Here is a 19,071-nt window from a genome sequence, read left to right as displayed (position 1 = left end):
TCCTGTTCCCAATACATATGAGTTCTGTGTAAAACACATGCCTTGTAGCACCATTACCAACTGCATCCTGAAAAGAGCAGAAAGCCTACAGGAGAATCTCTGGGATAGGGTACACATTCAGTTTAGCAAGGAGTGGTGCTTCTGACTTGGCAAATGCATTGTCATTTCACCAGCAAGCTATCTACCTCAGATTTGCCCATTTGAGCTCTTTCTTTCTCTTGGCCTAATCTGTGAAGATATATGACGTTAAACTGTGTGTGTATGTGTAATTATTTAATTATGTATAAAACATAATAGGTACTCTCTACATTGTGTGTAATACACACACACATAATTATATAATACATGTGCCAAAACAAACTATGGATCAGATGAACCTTTTTGATTAACCTTGTCCATTTTGTCTCTTTCTTACTGTCTGATTGCAGGTCATGGTGATTATGCATATCAGCAGTCATCCTATACCGAGCAGAGCTATGACAGGTCATTTGAGGACTCCACACAGCATTACTATGAAGGAGGTGAGATGATATATTTGCAATCTATGAAAACAAAAGCTCTAAGCTACATAAAGTACAAAGTCTACTTAGGAAAAATATGAAAGCTGTTTTATAGCATTTCTGCAGAATTAAAACACTGCTCAGCTGCTAGACTAAAATATTTTCCTAAATTGAACGTTATTCAGAAGTGTCTATAAAATAGAATTTAGTTATGTATAGCAACTTTTATATTACATATATCTCAAAACACTATGCACAACATTAGATAATGTTAGTAACTGTGTAGGTTAATGGTTAATAGCTCACACATAAGCCTTGTGTGCACTAGTAGACAACCCATCGCTGACAACAGAACATGTGTAGCTCAACTAGATGCAGTTATAGTGTTAGATATTAGAAACTTTTTTAAGTGTGAGGAAATATTAGCTATAATACCACAATTATTTCTTTTCTTAAAAAAATACTGTATGATGTTTTCATTTAACTTTAAATTGAGATATAAGTGGCTCTTAATATATTAACCATTAAAGTCAGAGATCATTGTGGGGGAAATAAACTAAGGTGCTAGAGTTAGAAAAATGGCTTAAGATTAGGGAACAAATAGTCACTATAGATGGAAACTTTTTCAAATTGAGGGAGAACATATTGGTCTTTAAGTATTGTGAAAAGCCAACTGGTCAAAAGCTCAAATGAATGGGGTTTCACACCTGTAACTGAGATCAAATGATGGCCCAGTATTTCTTAATTTTCAGACAGCACTAAAATTGGAAGCAGAGCAGATAATGAGGAGCAATAGAAGTAAATATAAAGAAGACCTGACAGCTTAAATAATTGGGACTACTGAGATGAGTAAAGGCTGTGGAATCAGGCCTGTTGTTCCTACAAAGTTAACAGGAAGCACTTGAGTTATTACTATTTAATGTATAATTAAATATTCAAATTTAAAATTAGAAAAAGGGAAAAAAATACAAAAACTGGCATAAGTTATCAGACTGCTCCAAGGTCTTATATTCTCTCTCCTCGTTTCCTCCTCCTGTTCTCTTATTTCATTTCCCCCATCCTGACTCATTCCCTTTTTACAGGTCAAGGAAGGTCTTCTCCCTTGAATAACTAATATTTTTTGTTTCATTATGTTTCAAAATGGCAAGTAAACAAATATATATCAGTTATTCTGGGGAGAGGAGCCTTGCTGGCTAACAGGGAACAAAGAGGGAGGATAAGAGAGGAGATAAATGGTTGTGAGTGAAATGAGTCAAAGGATTTTAACATTAAAAAGAAACCTTACAATTTCATCTTCACCACTATGACAGTCACATTTCCTTTGCTTTTTAATACGCTTTTTCTTTCTGAATGTTGGAGTTAGTCTGTTTAAGATGGAGAGATGGTAGCAGATACTTTTGTTGCCGGCAAATTTTTTAGCACAGGAACCACCTGGAGCAAAGGGATTATAGCAGTTAGAGTACAAAGATTTGTGTATTCACAGTACAGTTACTGAGAAATTATCATATAGGGAAAGATTTTCAATTAGGCACCTAACTTCCATTGAAAATTAGTGGGAGTCAGGCACCTAAGTGCCTTTGAAAATCTGTACCACTGTGATTTTGCAAATCAAGCATGAGAAAAACCTGAGTATCACACATCAGTAGTGCCACAGCCTCCTGCACTCTGATTGGCTGAGAGAATTTAATGTCAGTATAATGAGGTTTATTTTCCTCCTTGATAATAGTGACACTATATCAGTCATTTCAGCAAGATTCAGCATATTTATTCCAGAAAGGAATGGTAGAATTTTCAGCCAATTTAATGACCCCATTGCCTGAACACTTTGGGGAGCTTAATCACTAGAAACACTTAAATTAAATTACTATGACGTCTCATCTGAGGAAGCCAACTTTTATGTAGAGACTTTGTTCATTTTTGTTGTTCAGAAATCACAAACTGGATTTCCCTTTAAATATTTTAATAGTTCCAATAAAAAATTGCAGGGTTCCATAACAATGAAATGCCTTATTTTCCTTGGAAATATGAATAAAGGATATTATTATTTATGAACTGACAGCAAATACAGTGGGAGGGCTTCTTGGGACACCAGCTGTTGTGTCCTGGCACTCTTGTCATCGAGACTCTCTTCTTTTACCTTTGGGACAGTTTTTAATTAGAAAAGCTATCCATTTCAGGGTAGGCTGGTTATTTGCATGTTCAGTGATGTAGGTGAATAAACAACCCCTTACATCCCATCTGCCCCTGCTGTGAGCTCCACAAAAATGGAATTTATGCAGATCTAGGATTCAACAAATTCCAAATTAAAGCCAATGCACTTTGCATGTTTTTGAAAAACAAAATCTGATTCTAAAGAGTAAAACAGATTTAAAATATAATCTATTTGTAGAGCTGTGTTGAAAGTTATGAATATAATTAAATATCTGAATGAAAATAGTAACTACTCTAAGTCATTTCAGGAGGACTCTGTCAAGGTATCTGAAATGAGTTTTCTAAAATATCATTTTAGTTTTTAACCCACTACTCTGTTTTACAATAACCCTGTGGAAGTTTGAAAATGAAATGTTTCCTTACTGATTTTCCTTTATTATTAGACTAGTTCCATAGTATAGTATTGCTCATTATGGATCAAGTTCAGCCATAAAATTCTAATATATAACTCCTATTGAAGCATATAGGAATTAGTGTGCATTATAGGGTAGCATTTAGTCCTATGAATGCTGGGTGACTGAATTTATTTTTTTAAAAAGAAAGCATATTTGCTTTAAAACAAAATCATACAGGGCCAAATCCTGACTCCTGATATATACATCATGTAAACCCTGTTGGCCAAATAAAACAGCTGAGCTTTATAGTTCTCCCAGCCTTCTCTGTCCATCCTAAGACTGTATTCAGAGTAACAGCCCTGTTAGTCTGTATTCGTAAAAAGAAAAAAGAAAAGGAGTACTTGTGGCACCTTAGAGACTAACCAGTTTATTTGAGCATGAGCTTTCGTGAGCTACAGCTCACTTCATCGGATGCATAGCATATCGTGGAAACTGCAGAAGACATTATATACACACAGAGACCATGAAACAAAACTTCCTCCCACCCCACTCTCCTGCTGGTAACAGCTTATCTAAAGTGATTATCAAGTAGGGCCATTTCCAGCACAAATCCAGGTTTTCTCACCCTTCCCCCCCCCCCCCACACACACACATACAAACTCACTCTCCTGCTGGTAATAGCCCATCCCCCTTTGAAACCTCTCTTTATAATGCGCATGATCATCAAGGTGGGTCATTTCCAGCACTAATCCAGGTTTTCTCACCCCCTCCCCCACACACACCCCCCTCCAAAAACCACACACACAAACTCACTCTCCTGCTGGCAATAGCTCATCTTACAATGTGCACAGCAATAATCCAAGTTTAACCAGAACGTCTTGGGGGGGGGGGGTTGTAGGAAAAAAACAAGGGGAGATAGGCTACCTTGCATAATGACTTAGCCACTCCCAGTCTCTATTCAAGCCCAAATTAATAGTATCCAATTTGCAAATGAATTCCAATTCAGCAGTTTCTCGCTGGAGTCTGGATTTGAAGTTTTTTTGCTTTAAGATAGCGACCCTCATGTCTGTGATTGCGTGACCAGAGAGATTGAAGTGTTCTCCGACTGGTTTATGAATGTTATAATTCTTAACATCTGATTTGTGTCCATTTATTCTTTTACGTAGAGACTGTCCAGTTTGACCAATGTACATGGCAGAGGGGCATTGCTGGCACATGATGGCATATATCACATTGGTGGATGTGCAGGTGAACGAGCCTCTGATAGTGTGGCTGATGTTGTTAGGCCCTGTGATGGTGTCCCCTGAATAGATATGTGGGCACAGTTGGCAACGGGCTTTGTTGCAAGGATAGGTTCCTGGGTTAGTGGTTCTGTTGTGTGGTATGTGGTTGTTGGTGAGTATTCGCTTCAGGTTGGGGGGCTGTCTGTAGGCAAGGACTGGCCTTTCTCCCAAGATTTGTGAGAGTGTTGGGTCATCCTTCAGGATAGGTTGTAGATCCTTAATAATGCGTTGGAGGGGTTTTAGTTGGGGGCTGAAGGTGACGGCTAGTGGCGTTCTGTTATTTTCTTTGTTAGGCCTGTCCTGTAGTAGGTGACTTCTGGGAACTCTTCTGGCTCTATCAATCTGTTTCTTCACTTCCGCAGGTGGGTATTGTAGTTGTAAGAATGCTTGATAGAGATCTTGTAGGTGTTTGTCTCTGTCTGAGGGGTTGGAGCAAATGCGGTTGTATCGCAGAGCTTGGCTGTAGACGATGGATCGTGTGGTGTGGTCAGGGTGAAAGCTGGAGGCATGTAGGTAGGAATAGCGGTCAGTAGGTTTCCGGTATAGGGTGGTGTTGATGTGACCATCGTTTATTAGCACTGTAGTGTCCAGGAAGTGGATCTCATGTGTGGACTGGACCAGGCTGAGGTTGATGGTGGGATGGAAATTGTTGAAATCATGGTGGAATTCCTCAAGGGCTTCTTTTCCATGGGTCCAGATGATGAAGATGTCATCAATATAGTGCAAGTAAAGTAGGGGCGTTAGGGGACGAGAGCTGAGGAAGCGTTGTTCTAAATCAGCCATAAAAATGTTGGCATACTGTGGGGCCATGCGGGTACCCATAGCAGTGCCGCTGATCTGAAGGTATACATTGTCCCCAAATGTAAAATAGTTATGGGTAAGGACAAAGTCACAAAGTTCAGCCACCAGGTTAGCCGTGACATTATCGGGGATAGTGTTCTTGATGGCTTGTAGTCCATCTTTGTGTGGAATGTTGGTGTAGAGGGCTTCTACATCCATAGTGGCCAGGATGGTGTTATCAGGAAGATCACCAATGGATTGTAGTTTCCTCAGGAAGTCAGTGGTGTCTCGAAGGTAGCTGGGAGTGGTGGTAGCGTAGGGCCTGAGGAGTGAGTCTACATAGCCGGACAATCCTGCTGTCAGGGTGCCAATGCCTGAGATGATGGGGCGCCCAGGATTTCCAGGTTTATGGATCTTGGGTAGTAGATAGAATATCCCAGGTCGGGGTTCCAGGGGTGTGTCTGTGCGGATTTGATCTTGTGCTTTTTCAGGAAGTTTCTTGAGCAAATGCTGTAGATGCTTTTGGTAACTCTCAGTGGGATCAGAGGGTAATGGCTTGTAGAAAGTGGTGTTGGAGAGCTGCCGAGCAGCTTCTTGTTCATATTCCGACCTATTCATGATGACAACAGCACCTCCTTTGTCAGCCTTTTTGATTATGATGTCAGAGTTGTTTCTGAGGCTGTGGATGGCATTGTGTTCTGCACGGCTGAGGTTATGGGGCAAGTGATGCTGCTTTTCCACAATTTCAGCCCGTGCACGTCGGCGGAAGCACTCTATGTAGAAGTCCAGTCTGCTGTTTCGACCTTCAGGAGGAGTCCACCTAGAATCCTTCTTTTTGTAATGTTGGTAGGCAGGCCTCTGTGGATCATTATGTTGTTCAGAGGTATTTTGGAAATATTCCTTGAGTCGGAGACGTCGAAAATAGGATTCTAGGTCACCACAGAACTGTATCATGTTCGAGGGGGTGGAGGGGCAGAAGGAGAGACCCCGAGATAGGACAGCTGCTTCTGCTGGGCTGAGAGTATAGTTGGATAGGTTAACAATATTGCTGGGTGGGTTGAGGGAACCATTGCTGTGGCCCCTTGTAGCCTGTAGTAGTTTAGAAAGTTTAGTGTCCTTTTTCTTTTGTAGAGAAGTAAAGTGTGCATTGTAAATGGCTTGTCTAGTTTTAGTAAAATCCAGCCACGAGGAAGTTTGTGTGGAAGGTTGGTTTTTTATGAGAGTATCCATTTTTGAGAGCTCATTCTTAATCTTTCCCTGTTTGCTGTAGAGGATGTTGATCAGGTGATTCCGCAGTTTGTAACTGTGTTTATTTAGAATAGGGCTGCTCCAGTGGTGAAAAGTGGGAGGAACAGAGGGACCATATCCCCAAAATTTTCATATGTGAGCGTGAGGGGTTGTTGGGGATTCTTCAGCTCAGTGAGTCTTAGTTCCACTCCTTAGCTAACAGACCCATTTTGGAGCTGTGAGCCAGATGTCTTCATAAGAACGGCCACACCGGGTCAGACCAAAGGTCCATCTAGCCCAGTATCCTGTCTCCCAACAGCGGCCAATGCTAGGTGCCCCAGAGGGAATGAACAGAACAGGTAATCATCAAGTGATCCATCCCCCGTCACCCTTTCCGAGCTTCTGGCAAACAGAGGCTAGGGATACCATTCCTGTCTGTCCTAGCTAAACCACTGATGGACCTATCCTCCATGAACTTACCTAGTTCTTTTTGGAACCCTGTTATAGTCTTGGCCTTCACAACATCTTCTGCCAAGAAGTTCCACAGGTTGACTGTATGTTGTGTGAAAAAATGCTTCCTTTGTTTGTTTTAAATCTGCTGCTTATTAATTTCATTTGGTGACCCCTAGTTCTTGTGTTATGAGAAGGAGTAAATAACACTTCCTTACTTTCTCCACACCAGTCATGATTTTATAGACTGCTATCATATCCCCCCTTAGTTGTCTCTTTTCCAAGCTGAAAAGTCCCAGTCTTATTAATCTCTCCTCATATGGCAGCCATTCCATACCCCTAATCAGCCATGTGACCCATTGGTTTATCCACAAATGATTGCCAGTCATTTAGCCAAGGAGAGTCTTTCTCCCCTTCCCTTGCTGTGTCTAATTGCCATGTGTTGCATTTGGGCTGGGTGGAGTCATAAGATTCACCCCAGGGAAGGGTAGGATCTTTCTTTTCAGAATCTATATCATTGTTAACATCTGCCTGCACAGCAGGCAGGTCACACAGCTCTGGTGGGCTGTGTGTTGTGGAGACTTAGGGTATGTGTACCTGCACTGTAAGCCCAGGGTTTGAACTCAGATTCAAACCTTACCCTCCTTCCATCTACACTCAAACCACAGTAATCCAGAGCTTGGACCCAGGACTCCATGGGGATGGAGGGTCCGACCCTGAGTCAAGCCAGGACCCAGGGTTCAAGCCTGTTGCTTTGCAGGCAATATAAGCAGCCCCACTGGACTCATGCTCAGGTAGTCCACCAAAAGTATCCCACTGACCTACTTTCTTTGTCCTCTGGACAGTCAAGTTTGCTGCACAGTCAAGTTTTCCCACACATCACTATGAACAAACGGCTAGAGCAGCCACATTTTGGGAGGGCACTAGGAAGTCTGCGATATGGGTGGTTGCATTCGGGCCTACATAATACAATGTAGACAATAGACCCCATGTTGGGGCCCAGGGTTCCACAATGAGTTACAAATTAGTGTAGACGCTCAAATGAGTGTACATTAAACCCATGATCTTCTCATTCGAATTCTACTAACCCTGGGCTTACATTGCAGTGTGGGTCAGGGTTTTCCTGTGAAGAATTGGTTGGTGAAGCCCCTCTAACTTAAAAATAAAAAAGGCAGATCAAATTTTGGGCCACACAACTTTTACAATGTCACTTTTAAATTAATTATAAATTCCAAAATTAGCCTTTGTGTAATGAATAATTCTGTATAGGACTTCCTTTTGAGGAATAAGTAACTGCCTCCGGCAACTGTCCAATGTCCAGCATATTTTGAGTTAATTATATTATAAGAGTTGGAATTCACCTGTGCATGATTCATTATCACCTGCCACCTATTGACAGCACTCAGGAAAGGATAGAAAAAGCTGCAAAACAGAAAGTAAATTCAGCATGTTATTACTAGGTGAATTAGACATATTCATCTCCAAAAGAAAACAGTGAGAAAAACAGAGTGGCAAAAAAAGTCATAATATATACTTTAAACTGAAGTCAATTAATCTTCCAACATTCCAAGCAACAACAATTTTAATGTATGTATTAAAATAAAATAAACCTGGTAACCAGTGTCAGAATTCTACACAGTACTGAAGGTAAGTGATCCCTGCAATCTAAAATACATGTCATTTCTGAAAATCTGTCTTACAAAAACACGTATGAAGACAGAACATGAAGTAAATTTCTTTATTATTTTAAATGATCGAAGTTTCTCCATTGTGCACTAATTAATTCAAACCACAGTGGTTTAGCCTTAACTTTTATTATGTTTTATTTTCCTTAAAAGTCAACATGCCTGATTCTTGTTTGCCTCACACCTTGTGTAGTTCTTTATACCTGTATAAAATGGCTGATAAATGCTACTATTCTGATTGGGTAACATTTTACACCCACTTTACATCAGTGTAATGACTATACCAGCTGTGAAGGAGTGAAGAATCAGGCCCAATGTTTTGGTCACACAGAACGTTTGTGTGGTAATGTTTCCTTTTCAACCCACTTGCTTTTTGTAGATTACCACAAATTAGAGGAAAGCCAAAATATCAACTTAATGGAAAATAAAACCTAGTGAATTAAGGATAAACCTTTGCAGTTCAAATAGGCTGGTGTATATTGGGGAAATTTTGATCACCCAGAAATTTAAAAGTCAGTTTTCTTAAAGAATGCTAGATAAGAGTATCCAAATAAATACATGAATATGACTGTGTACAAACTGTAGGATGTGCATTTGGATAGACCAGGGATGGCCAAACTTACTGACCAGAGCTGCATACTACAATCTTCAGAAATTTGAGAGCCAGGGCGTGCCTGCCGGGGCTTGGGACTGCAGCCCTTCGGTGGGGTGGTGGGGTTGGGGCTTCTGCCATGTGGAGTCTGGGGGTCTTGGAGCGTCAGCCCCATTCCTGCTGAAGCCCCGAGCCCTGGCAGGTGCCTCCCGTCGGGCTGAAACCCCTAGACCCCCGCTCTCTGCTGGGCAGAAGCTCCTCGCCCCATCACCCCACCAAAGGGCTGAAGCCCCAAGCTCCCCCAATCACTCTGGTAGGCAGAGAATGGGGGGACATGGGGGGCTCCGAAACCTGTATTTTAACTGTAAAAGAGCTGCATGAGGCTCATGAGCCACGGTTTGGCCACCCCTGGAATAGACTTTACGTGGTCTTTATGTGATATCGTAGGAAAAATATATAATTAGGAGTGTATATTTTTCCTAATTTATAATGTGTTGGAAACAAAGTTATTGTGCTGTTTTAAAATGTATATTTTATTTTAAAATTTTTAATTAAAAGAGAGCTGATGTTTAAAATGTAAGAGGAAAAGGGAGCAGCTGTTGGGGGGGAGAGGGGAGAACATGCATGTAGACTTCTTAAAGAAAACTTTTTTCATACACCAAACAAAAACACAGCCTCTTCAAATATACTAAAAATAACCAGAGGAATAATCTCCTCTTCACCGATTGGTAAAATATAGTGGAAGTCTCTTTTTTAAAGGAATACCCTTTTCAGGGTTTCATATCAAGGAACCTCATTCAGTTATTTTCAGTGTGATCAGCAGCTATATTGGGACAGCTGCTGAGTCAGTACATAAACTATATCAATCTTCCGCTTTCTAGGAAATTCCCAGTATAGCCAGCCGCAGGCAGGATACCAACAGGGAGCTGCGCAACAGCAAACATATTCACAGCAACAGTACCCAAATCAGCAAAGCTATCCAGGACAACAACCTGGATATGGTGAGGAAGTCTTCTTTAGCATGTCTTGTGTTTGCAATTCCTGGTATAAATTTGTCCATTCTGTACCTAGGAACAAACAGATAAATTGTCTATCTCCCTTTGTAGCTCAAGGCACCAACTTTAACTTATAACAAATGTAGTATCTGGTTCAGCTCAGTGGATGTTATCACACATCATACAGGATCTCTAACTCCTTGACACCAATGGCTGGGAAAGCTGTGTAGACAGACAGCATGTTTATCCCCATGTTATTGACTTTTTTACAGGTGTGAGTGGCGGGTTATTATACTAGTGCTCAGGCCTCATAAATGTGAAATTTTTATATAATGTAAAGCGGGAGGAATCCCACAAAATCACTACCACCTCACATAGATTTCTTGCAATAGCGTATATGCTTTACTATCAATTGGTGAGGAAAAGGGTTGAATGTGATCTGAATATTCTTGCACTAGTGCACTAAATGAGAAATTTTGGGGCCATTCTGCTCACAAAATGATGATGCTCTCCCCTACCATGTAGAGAATCCAGGCTTGATAGTTGGTCATGATCTCTCTACTCAGATTAGGGTACTTTAGAAGCAGCACTTTCGGTCCCTCAAAGGAAGAGAGCATTTCATATTGCTGATCAGCAAGTAATGGTGTTCGTGGTCTCCAAGAACAATGGTCTGGACATGCTCAGCCACAGGATGGTGGCCACATCACAGGGCTTTGAGACTGCTATATAAAACAATAAGTAATAGAAATATCCTTAGGATTTGAGAAAGGATGTGAATGACCATTTGTGGGGAAAAGAAGCTTTGATTTGCCTGACTGGCACTTACAAGGTACATTACTGCAGGGTCTTGCTGACCTTGGCAGCATTATAGTATAAGAAGTATCTTTTTAATCATCTGTATCCTAGTAAAATAAAAGGCAAACTATAAAAAATTGTTAAAACTACTAGACTGACTTTAATTTAAGCGCTTCACAGTCCTCAGAAATTTTGCCCTTATTTTCTAGTATTTACTTAGCCTTTTTCAATGGTTTGGAGCACCAGTTGCTGGCAATCTTCTGTGCTGTGACCCAGGAGTAGAAATGCAATTCATTCAATTTGTACAAACTTATTTATAAACTATGTGACTAAAATGAACTGGAGGAATGTAATCTGAACCTAGGTCCATCAAAACAGGGACTCAGGATTTAGGGATGGTCCAAGTACTATCCTCCAGAACAAGGATTGCCAGGGCACATACCTGCTTTACTCCAAATTTGAAAACTTGACCTTGTTGATATCGCCAGTCCGAGGCATCATAGTTCTGAGGTTGCTCTGGATTCCAGGTCTGCCCTTGAAACTATTTGTAGCTATGCAATTGTACCAACCTTGAATGTCTATCCTTCTGTATAGCAATAAAACCTAGATTTATGATCACTATATTAAAATATTTTAACTTGGCTGTGCAATATTGGTAAACATTTTTGACCACCAAAACCGGAAAAATATTATAGGTTTAAATTATAGGCCCAAAATTTGGTTAACAATGTTAAAAACCGGTGGGGAACAACCTTCTAAATATTTTCCCCCAAAATATCCACCGGTACCTCAGAAAAAATTTTAAAAGAACTCCATTTGCAGTTTAAACACAGAATCTACAGACATAATTTTAAAAAAATTCAGTATCCACATACAGTTGTCACCAGACTTGCATGGATTACTAAAGTATCTGCATATCCATCAGATCAGTTAAGTGTGTAGCTGGTCATTTGTGCTCACAATAGCATTCACAGGTTGGGCATGAAGTTGCTTGTGCATTTTCTGAAAATAAAGACTATGATATTTCGGGCTTTTCTGACGCAGAGCCTGGCAGTGTTACAGAAACTAATCTTATTCCCAAACTGATGCAGGTATACATTTAAAAAAAAAAAAAAAAAAGGTAGAACTATGTTGACTTTTGCATCATCAAAAACAATAATAATACCCAGCATTTAAATCAGTATTTAGTCTTCATACTACTCCCGTCAGGGTAAATATCACTAATTTACAGATGGGGAAACAGTATAAGTGACTTGCCCATAATGATGAATGGAGTCAGTGTCAGGACCAGGATCAGGCACGTACTTAGATCACTAGACAGTGCGTGTCTTCAACAAAAAAAGGGAGAATGCAGCGTCCTTCAAATGGGAAGGACAACCAAAACTGACAGGAAAAAGTCAGTATTATTACAGTATTAAAACCAATGAAGTAAATAAAAAAAAATAAAGTTTTTGGCCTATCTTTTAAATAATGAAATTATCTACAGTAGAACCTCAGAGTTACTAACACCTCGGGAATGGAGGTGTTCGTAACTCTAAACAAAATGTTATGGTTGTTCTTTCAAAAATTCTTACAACTGAACATTGACTCAATAGATTGAAATTTTACGATGCAGAAGAAAAATGCTGCTTTCTCTTTATTTTTTAGTATTTTGCTTTTAACACAGTACTGTATTTGCACCTTTTTTTTTTTTTCCCCGTCTCTGCTGCTGCCTGATTGCATACTTCCAGTTCCAGTGAGGTGTGTGGTTGACTGGTCAGTTTGTAACTCTGGTGTTCATAACTCTGAGGTTCTACTGTAATGGATTAATGAAGATAATGTGTAGGGATCCAACTCATAATAAAATAAATATTTGCACTACCGTCAATTTTTCCATTGGGGAAATTTCAAAAAGCTATATAACTGCTACTGAATTCAGCCTTTAGATCTCTGGAAGGTAGATATTATCATTAATTTAAAGCTACTGAAACCAACTCACAGAGTGAGTTACCTTAGGAAGTCAGTGACAGAGCAGGAATAAAACCTAAATCTCCTGTCTCAGTGCTGTTAACTACAAGACCTCCCCTGGATAAATCAAACTTTGGACATAGGTTTCACTATCTTAATCACAGAACCATAGAAATGTAAGGCTGGAAGGGACCTTGAGAAGTCATCAAGTCCAGCCCCTTTGCACTGAGGATGGACCAAGTAATCCTAGACCATCCTAACAGGTGTTTGTTTAACCTGTTCTTATTCCACAACCTCCCTTGGCAGCCTATTCCAGAACTTAACTACCCTTATAGTTCTTAAGGTTTCCCTAATATCTAACCTTAATCTCCCTTGCTGCAGATTAAGCCCATTACTTCTTGTCCTACGTCCACTGGACATGGAGAACAGTTGATCGCTGTCCCCTTTATAGCACCCTCATCATCTTTGAAGACTTATCAGGTCCCTCCTCAGTCTTCTTTTCTCAAGACTAAACATGTCTAGTTAGTTTTTTTTTAACCTTTCCTCATAGGTTCGGTACAGCTTTTAGCATTTTTGTATCTGTCCTCTGGACTCTCTCCAGTTTCTCCACATATTTCCAAAAGTGTGGTGTCCTGAATTGGACATACTGCTCCAGCTGAGGCCTCCCCAGTGCCAAGTAAAGCAGGACAGTTACCTCCTGTGTCTTACATATAATACTCTTGTTGACACACCCCAAAATATTAACCTTTTTCTCAGTTGCATAATATTGTTGATTCATAATCAGTTTGTGATCCACTATAAACCCAAGATCATTTTCAGTTGTACTACTATCTAGTTAGTTATTCCCCACTGTTAGTTGTGCAATTGATTTTTCCTTCCTCATTGTAGTACTTTGCACTTAACCGTTATTGAACATAATCTTGTTGATTACAGACCAATTCTCTAATTTGTCAAGATCCTTTTGAATTCTAATCCTGTCCTCTAAAGTGCTTGCTACACCTCCCCTGTTGGTGTCATCTGCAAATTTTATCAGCATACACTCCCTCCATTATCCAAGTCATTAATGAAAATATTAAATAGAACTGGACCCAGGACTGACCCCATGGTATCCCACTAGATACGTCCTCTCAGTTTGACAACAAACCATTGATAACTATTCTCTGAGTAGTCTTTCAACAGTTGTGTACTCACCTTAGAGAAATTTCATCTAGACAACATTTCCCTATTTTGCTTATGAGAATGTCATGTGGGACCGGGATAAAAGTAAAATGGAGCTCTTACTGGGGCCTTGGGCGGAAGGGGCAGGGCTGGGGTCAGCATCTCCCAGCAAGCCCGTATGTGCTGCTTGGCCCGCGCCGCCTGGGGCTCCAGCAGTGATTTAAACCCATCTGCGCTGCTGCCTCACTGCCCCTTTTGCACCCCCGCATTGGCAGCCCTACCGGGTTGTTGCTGCCCGTTTTGCGCCCCCCATTTGGTGGCCCTGCCAATAGGGACCTGGCAGGGCCGCTGATGGGGGGCACAAAAGGGGCAGCGATGTCAAAGTGCTAACTGCGGCAGCGTTTTAAGCAGGGTCCTTAAAGCGCTGCCATGGCAGTGCTTTAAAGTCAGCGGTATGGGCCAGTACTGGCGGCTACTTTTTACCGGTACACAGTACGGCCTGTACCGCCTTACTTTCACCCCTGTGTGGGACTGAGTTTACAGCCTTTTTAAATCAAGATATATCACATCTATTGTTTCCATCCACTAGGCTAGTAACCTTCTCAAAAAAAAGAAATTATGTTGGTTTGGCATGATTTGTTCTTGATAAATCCATGCTGCCTATTCCTTCTAACTCTATGATTCTCTAAGTGCTTACAAACTGATTGTTTAATAATTCGTTCCAGTATCTTTCCAGGTATCAAAGGTAGGCTGACTGCTCTATAACTCCCTGGGTCTTCTTTGCTCCCATTTTTAAAGATAGGTAGTATGTTTGCTCTTCGCCAGCCCTCTGGGAGGTCATCTGTCTTCCATGAGATCTTGAAGATAATTGTGACAGTTCTGAGATTGCTTCAACTAGTTCCTTAAATATCCTGGGATTAATTTCATCAGGCCCTACTTATTTGAATATATTAAACTTATCTAAATATTCTTTAACCTGTGCTTTCTCTATTTTGACTTGCATTCCTTCCATCTTGTCGTTAACATTAACTGTGTTGAGTATCTGATCACCATTAATCAATCTTTTTAGTGGAGCAAGCAAAATAGGTATTAAACACCTCAGCCTTCTTGATGTGATCAGTTATTATCTCTCCTTCCCTGCTAAGTAGAGGGCCTGAACTTTCATTCCTTCCTCTTTCTCTTGCTCCTAATGTATTTAAAGAACCTCTTCTTATTGCCTTTTATGTCCCTTTTAAGGCATGACTCATTTTGTGCCTTAGCCTTTCTGATTTTGTTCCTACCTTCTTGTACTACTCTTTTGTACTGAGAAATTCATCTATGTTTCTACTTTTTGTAGGATTCCTTTTTGATTTTCAGGTAATTAAAGAGCTTCTGATAGAGCCATACTGGCCTCTTACTGTTCTTCCTATCTTTCCTTTGCAGGTCCTGCACAAGGAGCCTCTTCACAGTATTCCAGCTACCAACAGGGACAGGGGCAGCAGTATGGAAGTTACAGAGCTTCTCAGTCAGGACCATCTGCCCAGCAACAGAGGCCTTATGGCTATGAGCAGGTAAATTATTTTAGCGTCTGCCATAAAGGGTCTGGATTAGCCTTTTTTTCAGGAAGTCCTGCCTTGGAAGAACTCAGCTTTTTCTTGCACACAGGAAAAGCTATGAGGTTGAAGACCCAGATCCATTGTCATAGTAGGGAATCCAATGTGAGTGTATTGACAACGCATTATTGGGCCCATCCAATTTTGTAAACCAAAAGATAGTAATCTGATTCAGCCCCCTGAGTGCATGACACAGAAATGATATTATCTTCTAATGTGTCGTATTTTGTAATTTTTAACAGGGTCAATATGGAAACTACCAGCAATAAAGTGAGAAGCTCCTGTATCTGATTCATTTCAATAGTATATCCATCTTTTGAACTGGATGTACTGGCAGTTTTGATTAATTGTAATATGTTGGTTACCCCTTAGCACAAAGCAGCGTCTCTATGTGAACAGTGTTCATTTCATGCTGGATATGAAGCAGTGCACTACTGGTAACAAGACAATGCTTTAATGGTTTGATATATTTGGTGCTGTGTATAGTATGTATGTTGATACAATGCAGAGGTTTTTTCCCCCATTCTTGATGTTTCTAAATAGCTTAGGAGTCATTTGATCAGAGTTTTTATGTGCCCAGATCTGGGAAACAGTTAGGATATTCTGCAATCCAGCTAAATACAAAGATCACTCAGTCACATCTCTGCCCATGCAGTTATTTTAATGTAGGTTATGAACCTATGTTTAACTGGATCCTTTGCAGTTTACCTGTTGTATATGCCAGCCTCTGAAATCCATGGCTCTCAATTGTATTACTTTACAGCATGGAGACGGGTGCGTTCTTTATGTTGAATCAATTTCCACACTATAAGACAAAAATAAAAACAACTGAAGTAATATTTCATTTGCTGAGGACATTCTGCTCAGCAAATTTATATAGCTAATTAACCATGTCTTCTAATGTAATATCTGCACAATTCCACATTTTTTTAGTAAAAGGTGCAGAGAGATGATCAAAACCTGTTTTCAAGGAAATATGAATATCCAGAAGCACCTTTTTTAGATCCACGAAAGTATGGTATATGCCATGGTGAAAGAAATAAAAGAGAACTCTGGGAATGAATCTGTAAGTCTACTAGAAATCAGTATTGCTTCATATCATATTTAGCTGACAAACATGTGACCACATTCCAGTCTTAAATATGCTACTCCAAATTTTATCACTACTTATAAATATTCAGGCCAAATTTCCCAGGTTGCCGGTTGTTTGCTCTTTAGTTTCTGGTTCTTTCATTGCCCTACTAGTTCAGATTTTCTAGCAAGCATTATAACTGTAAATAAAATCAGGTTATCAAATTGACTTTTTCTGCAGTTATTCATCGCTTTTGCTTTTCTCTAGTAGCTTGATAGAAGTAATTTATAATTGGTGTAAAAAATCCATCTTTGTTTCAAAGGAAAAATCAATAATTCAGCTTTAACTATGAACACTCATTATGCATATGGAAAGGTGATTGTTAATGGGATTCAACCATTAAAGGAAAACCTATAGAGGGAGAATGAGAAATATAGGGACAGTGGTACTTAAAAGCCAAAATGAACAATAAAAGTAAAAAGTAGTTTATATTCAGTTTTACATTTTTTTTTTAAAATGGGATTTTTACTGCTGAATAAAATATGTCTAAATTGTCTATGACTAAAGGGTTAAAATGGCTAAAATTTATTTAATATACATTTTTATTAAAAAGTGAAATAATACCTTAAGGTTAACTGGAACTTTCAGAGTATAGAGTTAAATATACCCTCTATGAGTTTTCTCCTTTTGAGGTTTTTATTGGATTATATTTTGAGTTGTGGAATTTTTATATTCTGAAAACTAACACCACCCAGAAAATTTAGATATCATGATTCACGTTTGGATTTGTTTTTCCTGAAAAGGAAAATCTTAATACTTGATAGCTAAATGGTTTATTATTAAATGTTGTTCAAGCTCTGCCCTTGCAGCATTAACACTTCTAATTGCTGATCAGTGAAATGGAGTTAGCATTTTTATTCATTCTTCATTTCTCTTTTCCTTCCTGCTGGTGTTTTCATACAACTGAGTACTTATAAATATCAAATAAGGCACAGAAAAGAAGTTTGAGGGGTTTTTTTAATCTATGTTAATGTTACAGGTAGCCAGGAGAATGCAATATTGTTCCTTGCCAGCTTGGAAATATGCCTTTTATGTGGTTTTTGAAAGTGCTAATATAATCCTTTTGAGAGAATATGGACAACATTTAAAAAAAATTAAACAGCAACATTACTTCTATCTGAAATGTCTTACATTAAGAATTTCTTGAATGTTGTGTATATACTGTATTTGAAAGAGCACTTTGGAAATAGTTTGTACATTTATTTCCTAATTTATACATGATTTTTGGTGTTAATATTTCTAATTGTTAATAACGAAATGTTTATTTAATGTGTTGTCCATTTTTATGTATTAATGTGGAAACAAAAAGTGATGCCAGCATTTTGACTTTTTTCATTAATTGTATCATTTTCTGTTTTGTAATACAGAATGCTTGAAACTGGTTTAGGTTAAAATGAACTGATTGAGAAGCCTATTGATGGTACTTTTCCTATGATGCAAAGACTTTTTAAAAAGGACCAGTGTAATAACTATGGGAGATTCAGTTTTTATTGCAGACTTTTTGGAAACAATGCCTCATCACACTCCCTCCCCGATAGTCTGTCATACTTCAGGTAAAGCTCACTGCATGTGAAAACACTTACTACAGTTTTCAGATGTTCTAAATCAGCGATTCTCAAACTTTTGTACTGGTGACCCCATTCACATAGCAAGCCTATGAGTGCGACCCCCCCTCCCCATCAATTAAAAACACTTAAATATATATAACACCATTATAAATGTTGGTGGCAAAGCAGGTTTGGGGTGGAGACTGACAGCTCGCAACCCCCGATGTAATAACCTCATGACCCCTTGCAGGGTCCCCACCCCCAGTTTGAGAACCCCAGTTCTAAATCTTGTTCAATCTGCAAAGATCAAGCATTATAATTTTATGCTGAACCAATCTCTGGAGGATAGACTGTAACTTTATGTTGCAGACTAGTCCCTTGCTTTCATGGATGGCACAGGTAAAACTCCCAATGATATTAATGGGAGCAGGCTCAGGCCCAAACGATGGAGACGAAAGCTCTGATATTGCAAAGATTTATGCTTAACTTTATGCACTGCAAGTACATCGAGTGACTTCAATGGCAGTCCTTCCAAGGGGTAGGTCTGCACAGCACCAAAAGGTTAATTCTCACCCCTGGGTAGACAAATGTGCTAGCTCTACTCTAGATAGCAGGGTGGCCATGGCAGCTGCTAAGGCTAGTGTCCAAATACGTACCGGGGGTGGGGGGGCAGGCAAGATTGGAGCCAGGTGGCTAGTTCCAGCCACCGTAGCCCCACAGCTGTTTTTAGGTACACTACCTTATGGGGAGCTAGCATGCATCTGATGTGGTGGGAAGCATCGTCCCAGCTGCTGTGTCGCCAGACCCCAGGAGTGAAGTTAAGCCTGTCTTGGCCAGGCCAG

The 19,071-nt window shown here is 39.8% G+C and overlaps 1 protein-coding gene across 2 annotated transcripts in view; it reads left to right on the top strand.

Moving 5' to 3' along the window:
- SS18L1 (SS18L1 subunit of BAF chromatin remodeling complex) overlaps window positions 1-18,160 on the top strand; it is a 36,742-nt gene extending 18,582 nt beyond the window's left edge. The window contains exons 8-11 of one of the 2 annotated variants that reach the window (XM_074969668.1): window positions 429-521; window positions 9,945-10,064; window positions 15,381-15,508; window positions 15,793-18,157. In XM_074969668.1, the coding sequence (XP_074825769.1) occupies window positions 429-521; window positions 9,945-10,064; window positions 15,381-15,508; window positions 15,793-15,819 (368 nt within the window). In that variant the 3' untranslated portion in view covers window positions 15,820-18,157. Of the gene's footprint in view, window positions 1-428; window positions 522-9,944; window positions 10,065-15,380; window positions 15,509-15,792 lie in introns of both variants that reach the window. The other variant, XM_074969669.1, reaches the window with a different exon arrangement.
- Window positions 18,161-19,071: the final 911 nt, after the last annotated feature.

Source organism: Natator depressus, chromosome 13, assembly GCF_965152275.1.
Source record: "Natator depressus isolate rNatDep1 chromosome 13, rNatDep2.hap1, whole genome shotgun sequence".
Lineage (NCBI taxonomy): Eukaryota > Metazoa > Chordata > Testudines > Cheloniidae > Natator > Natator depressus.
Note: the sequence above shows the minus strand (reverse complement) of the source record. Positions and strands in the feature narration are given on the sequence as shown.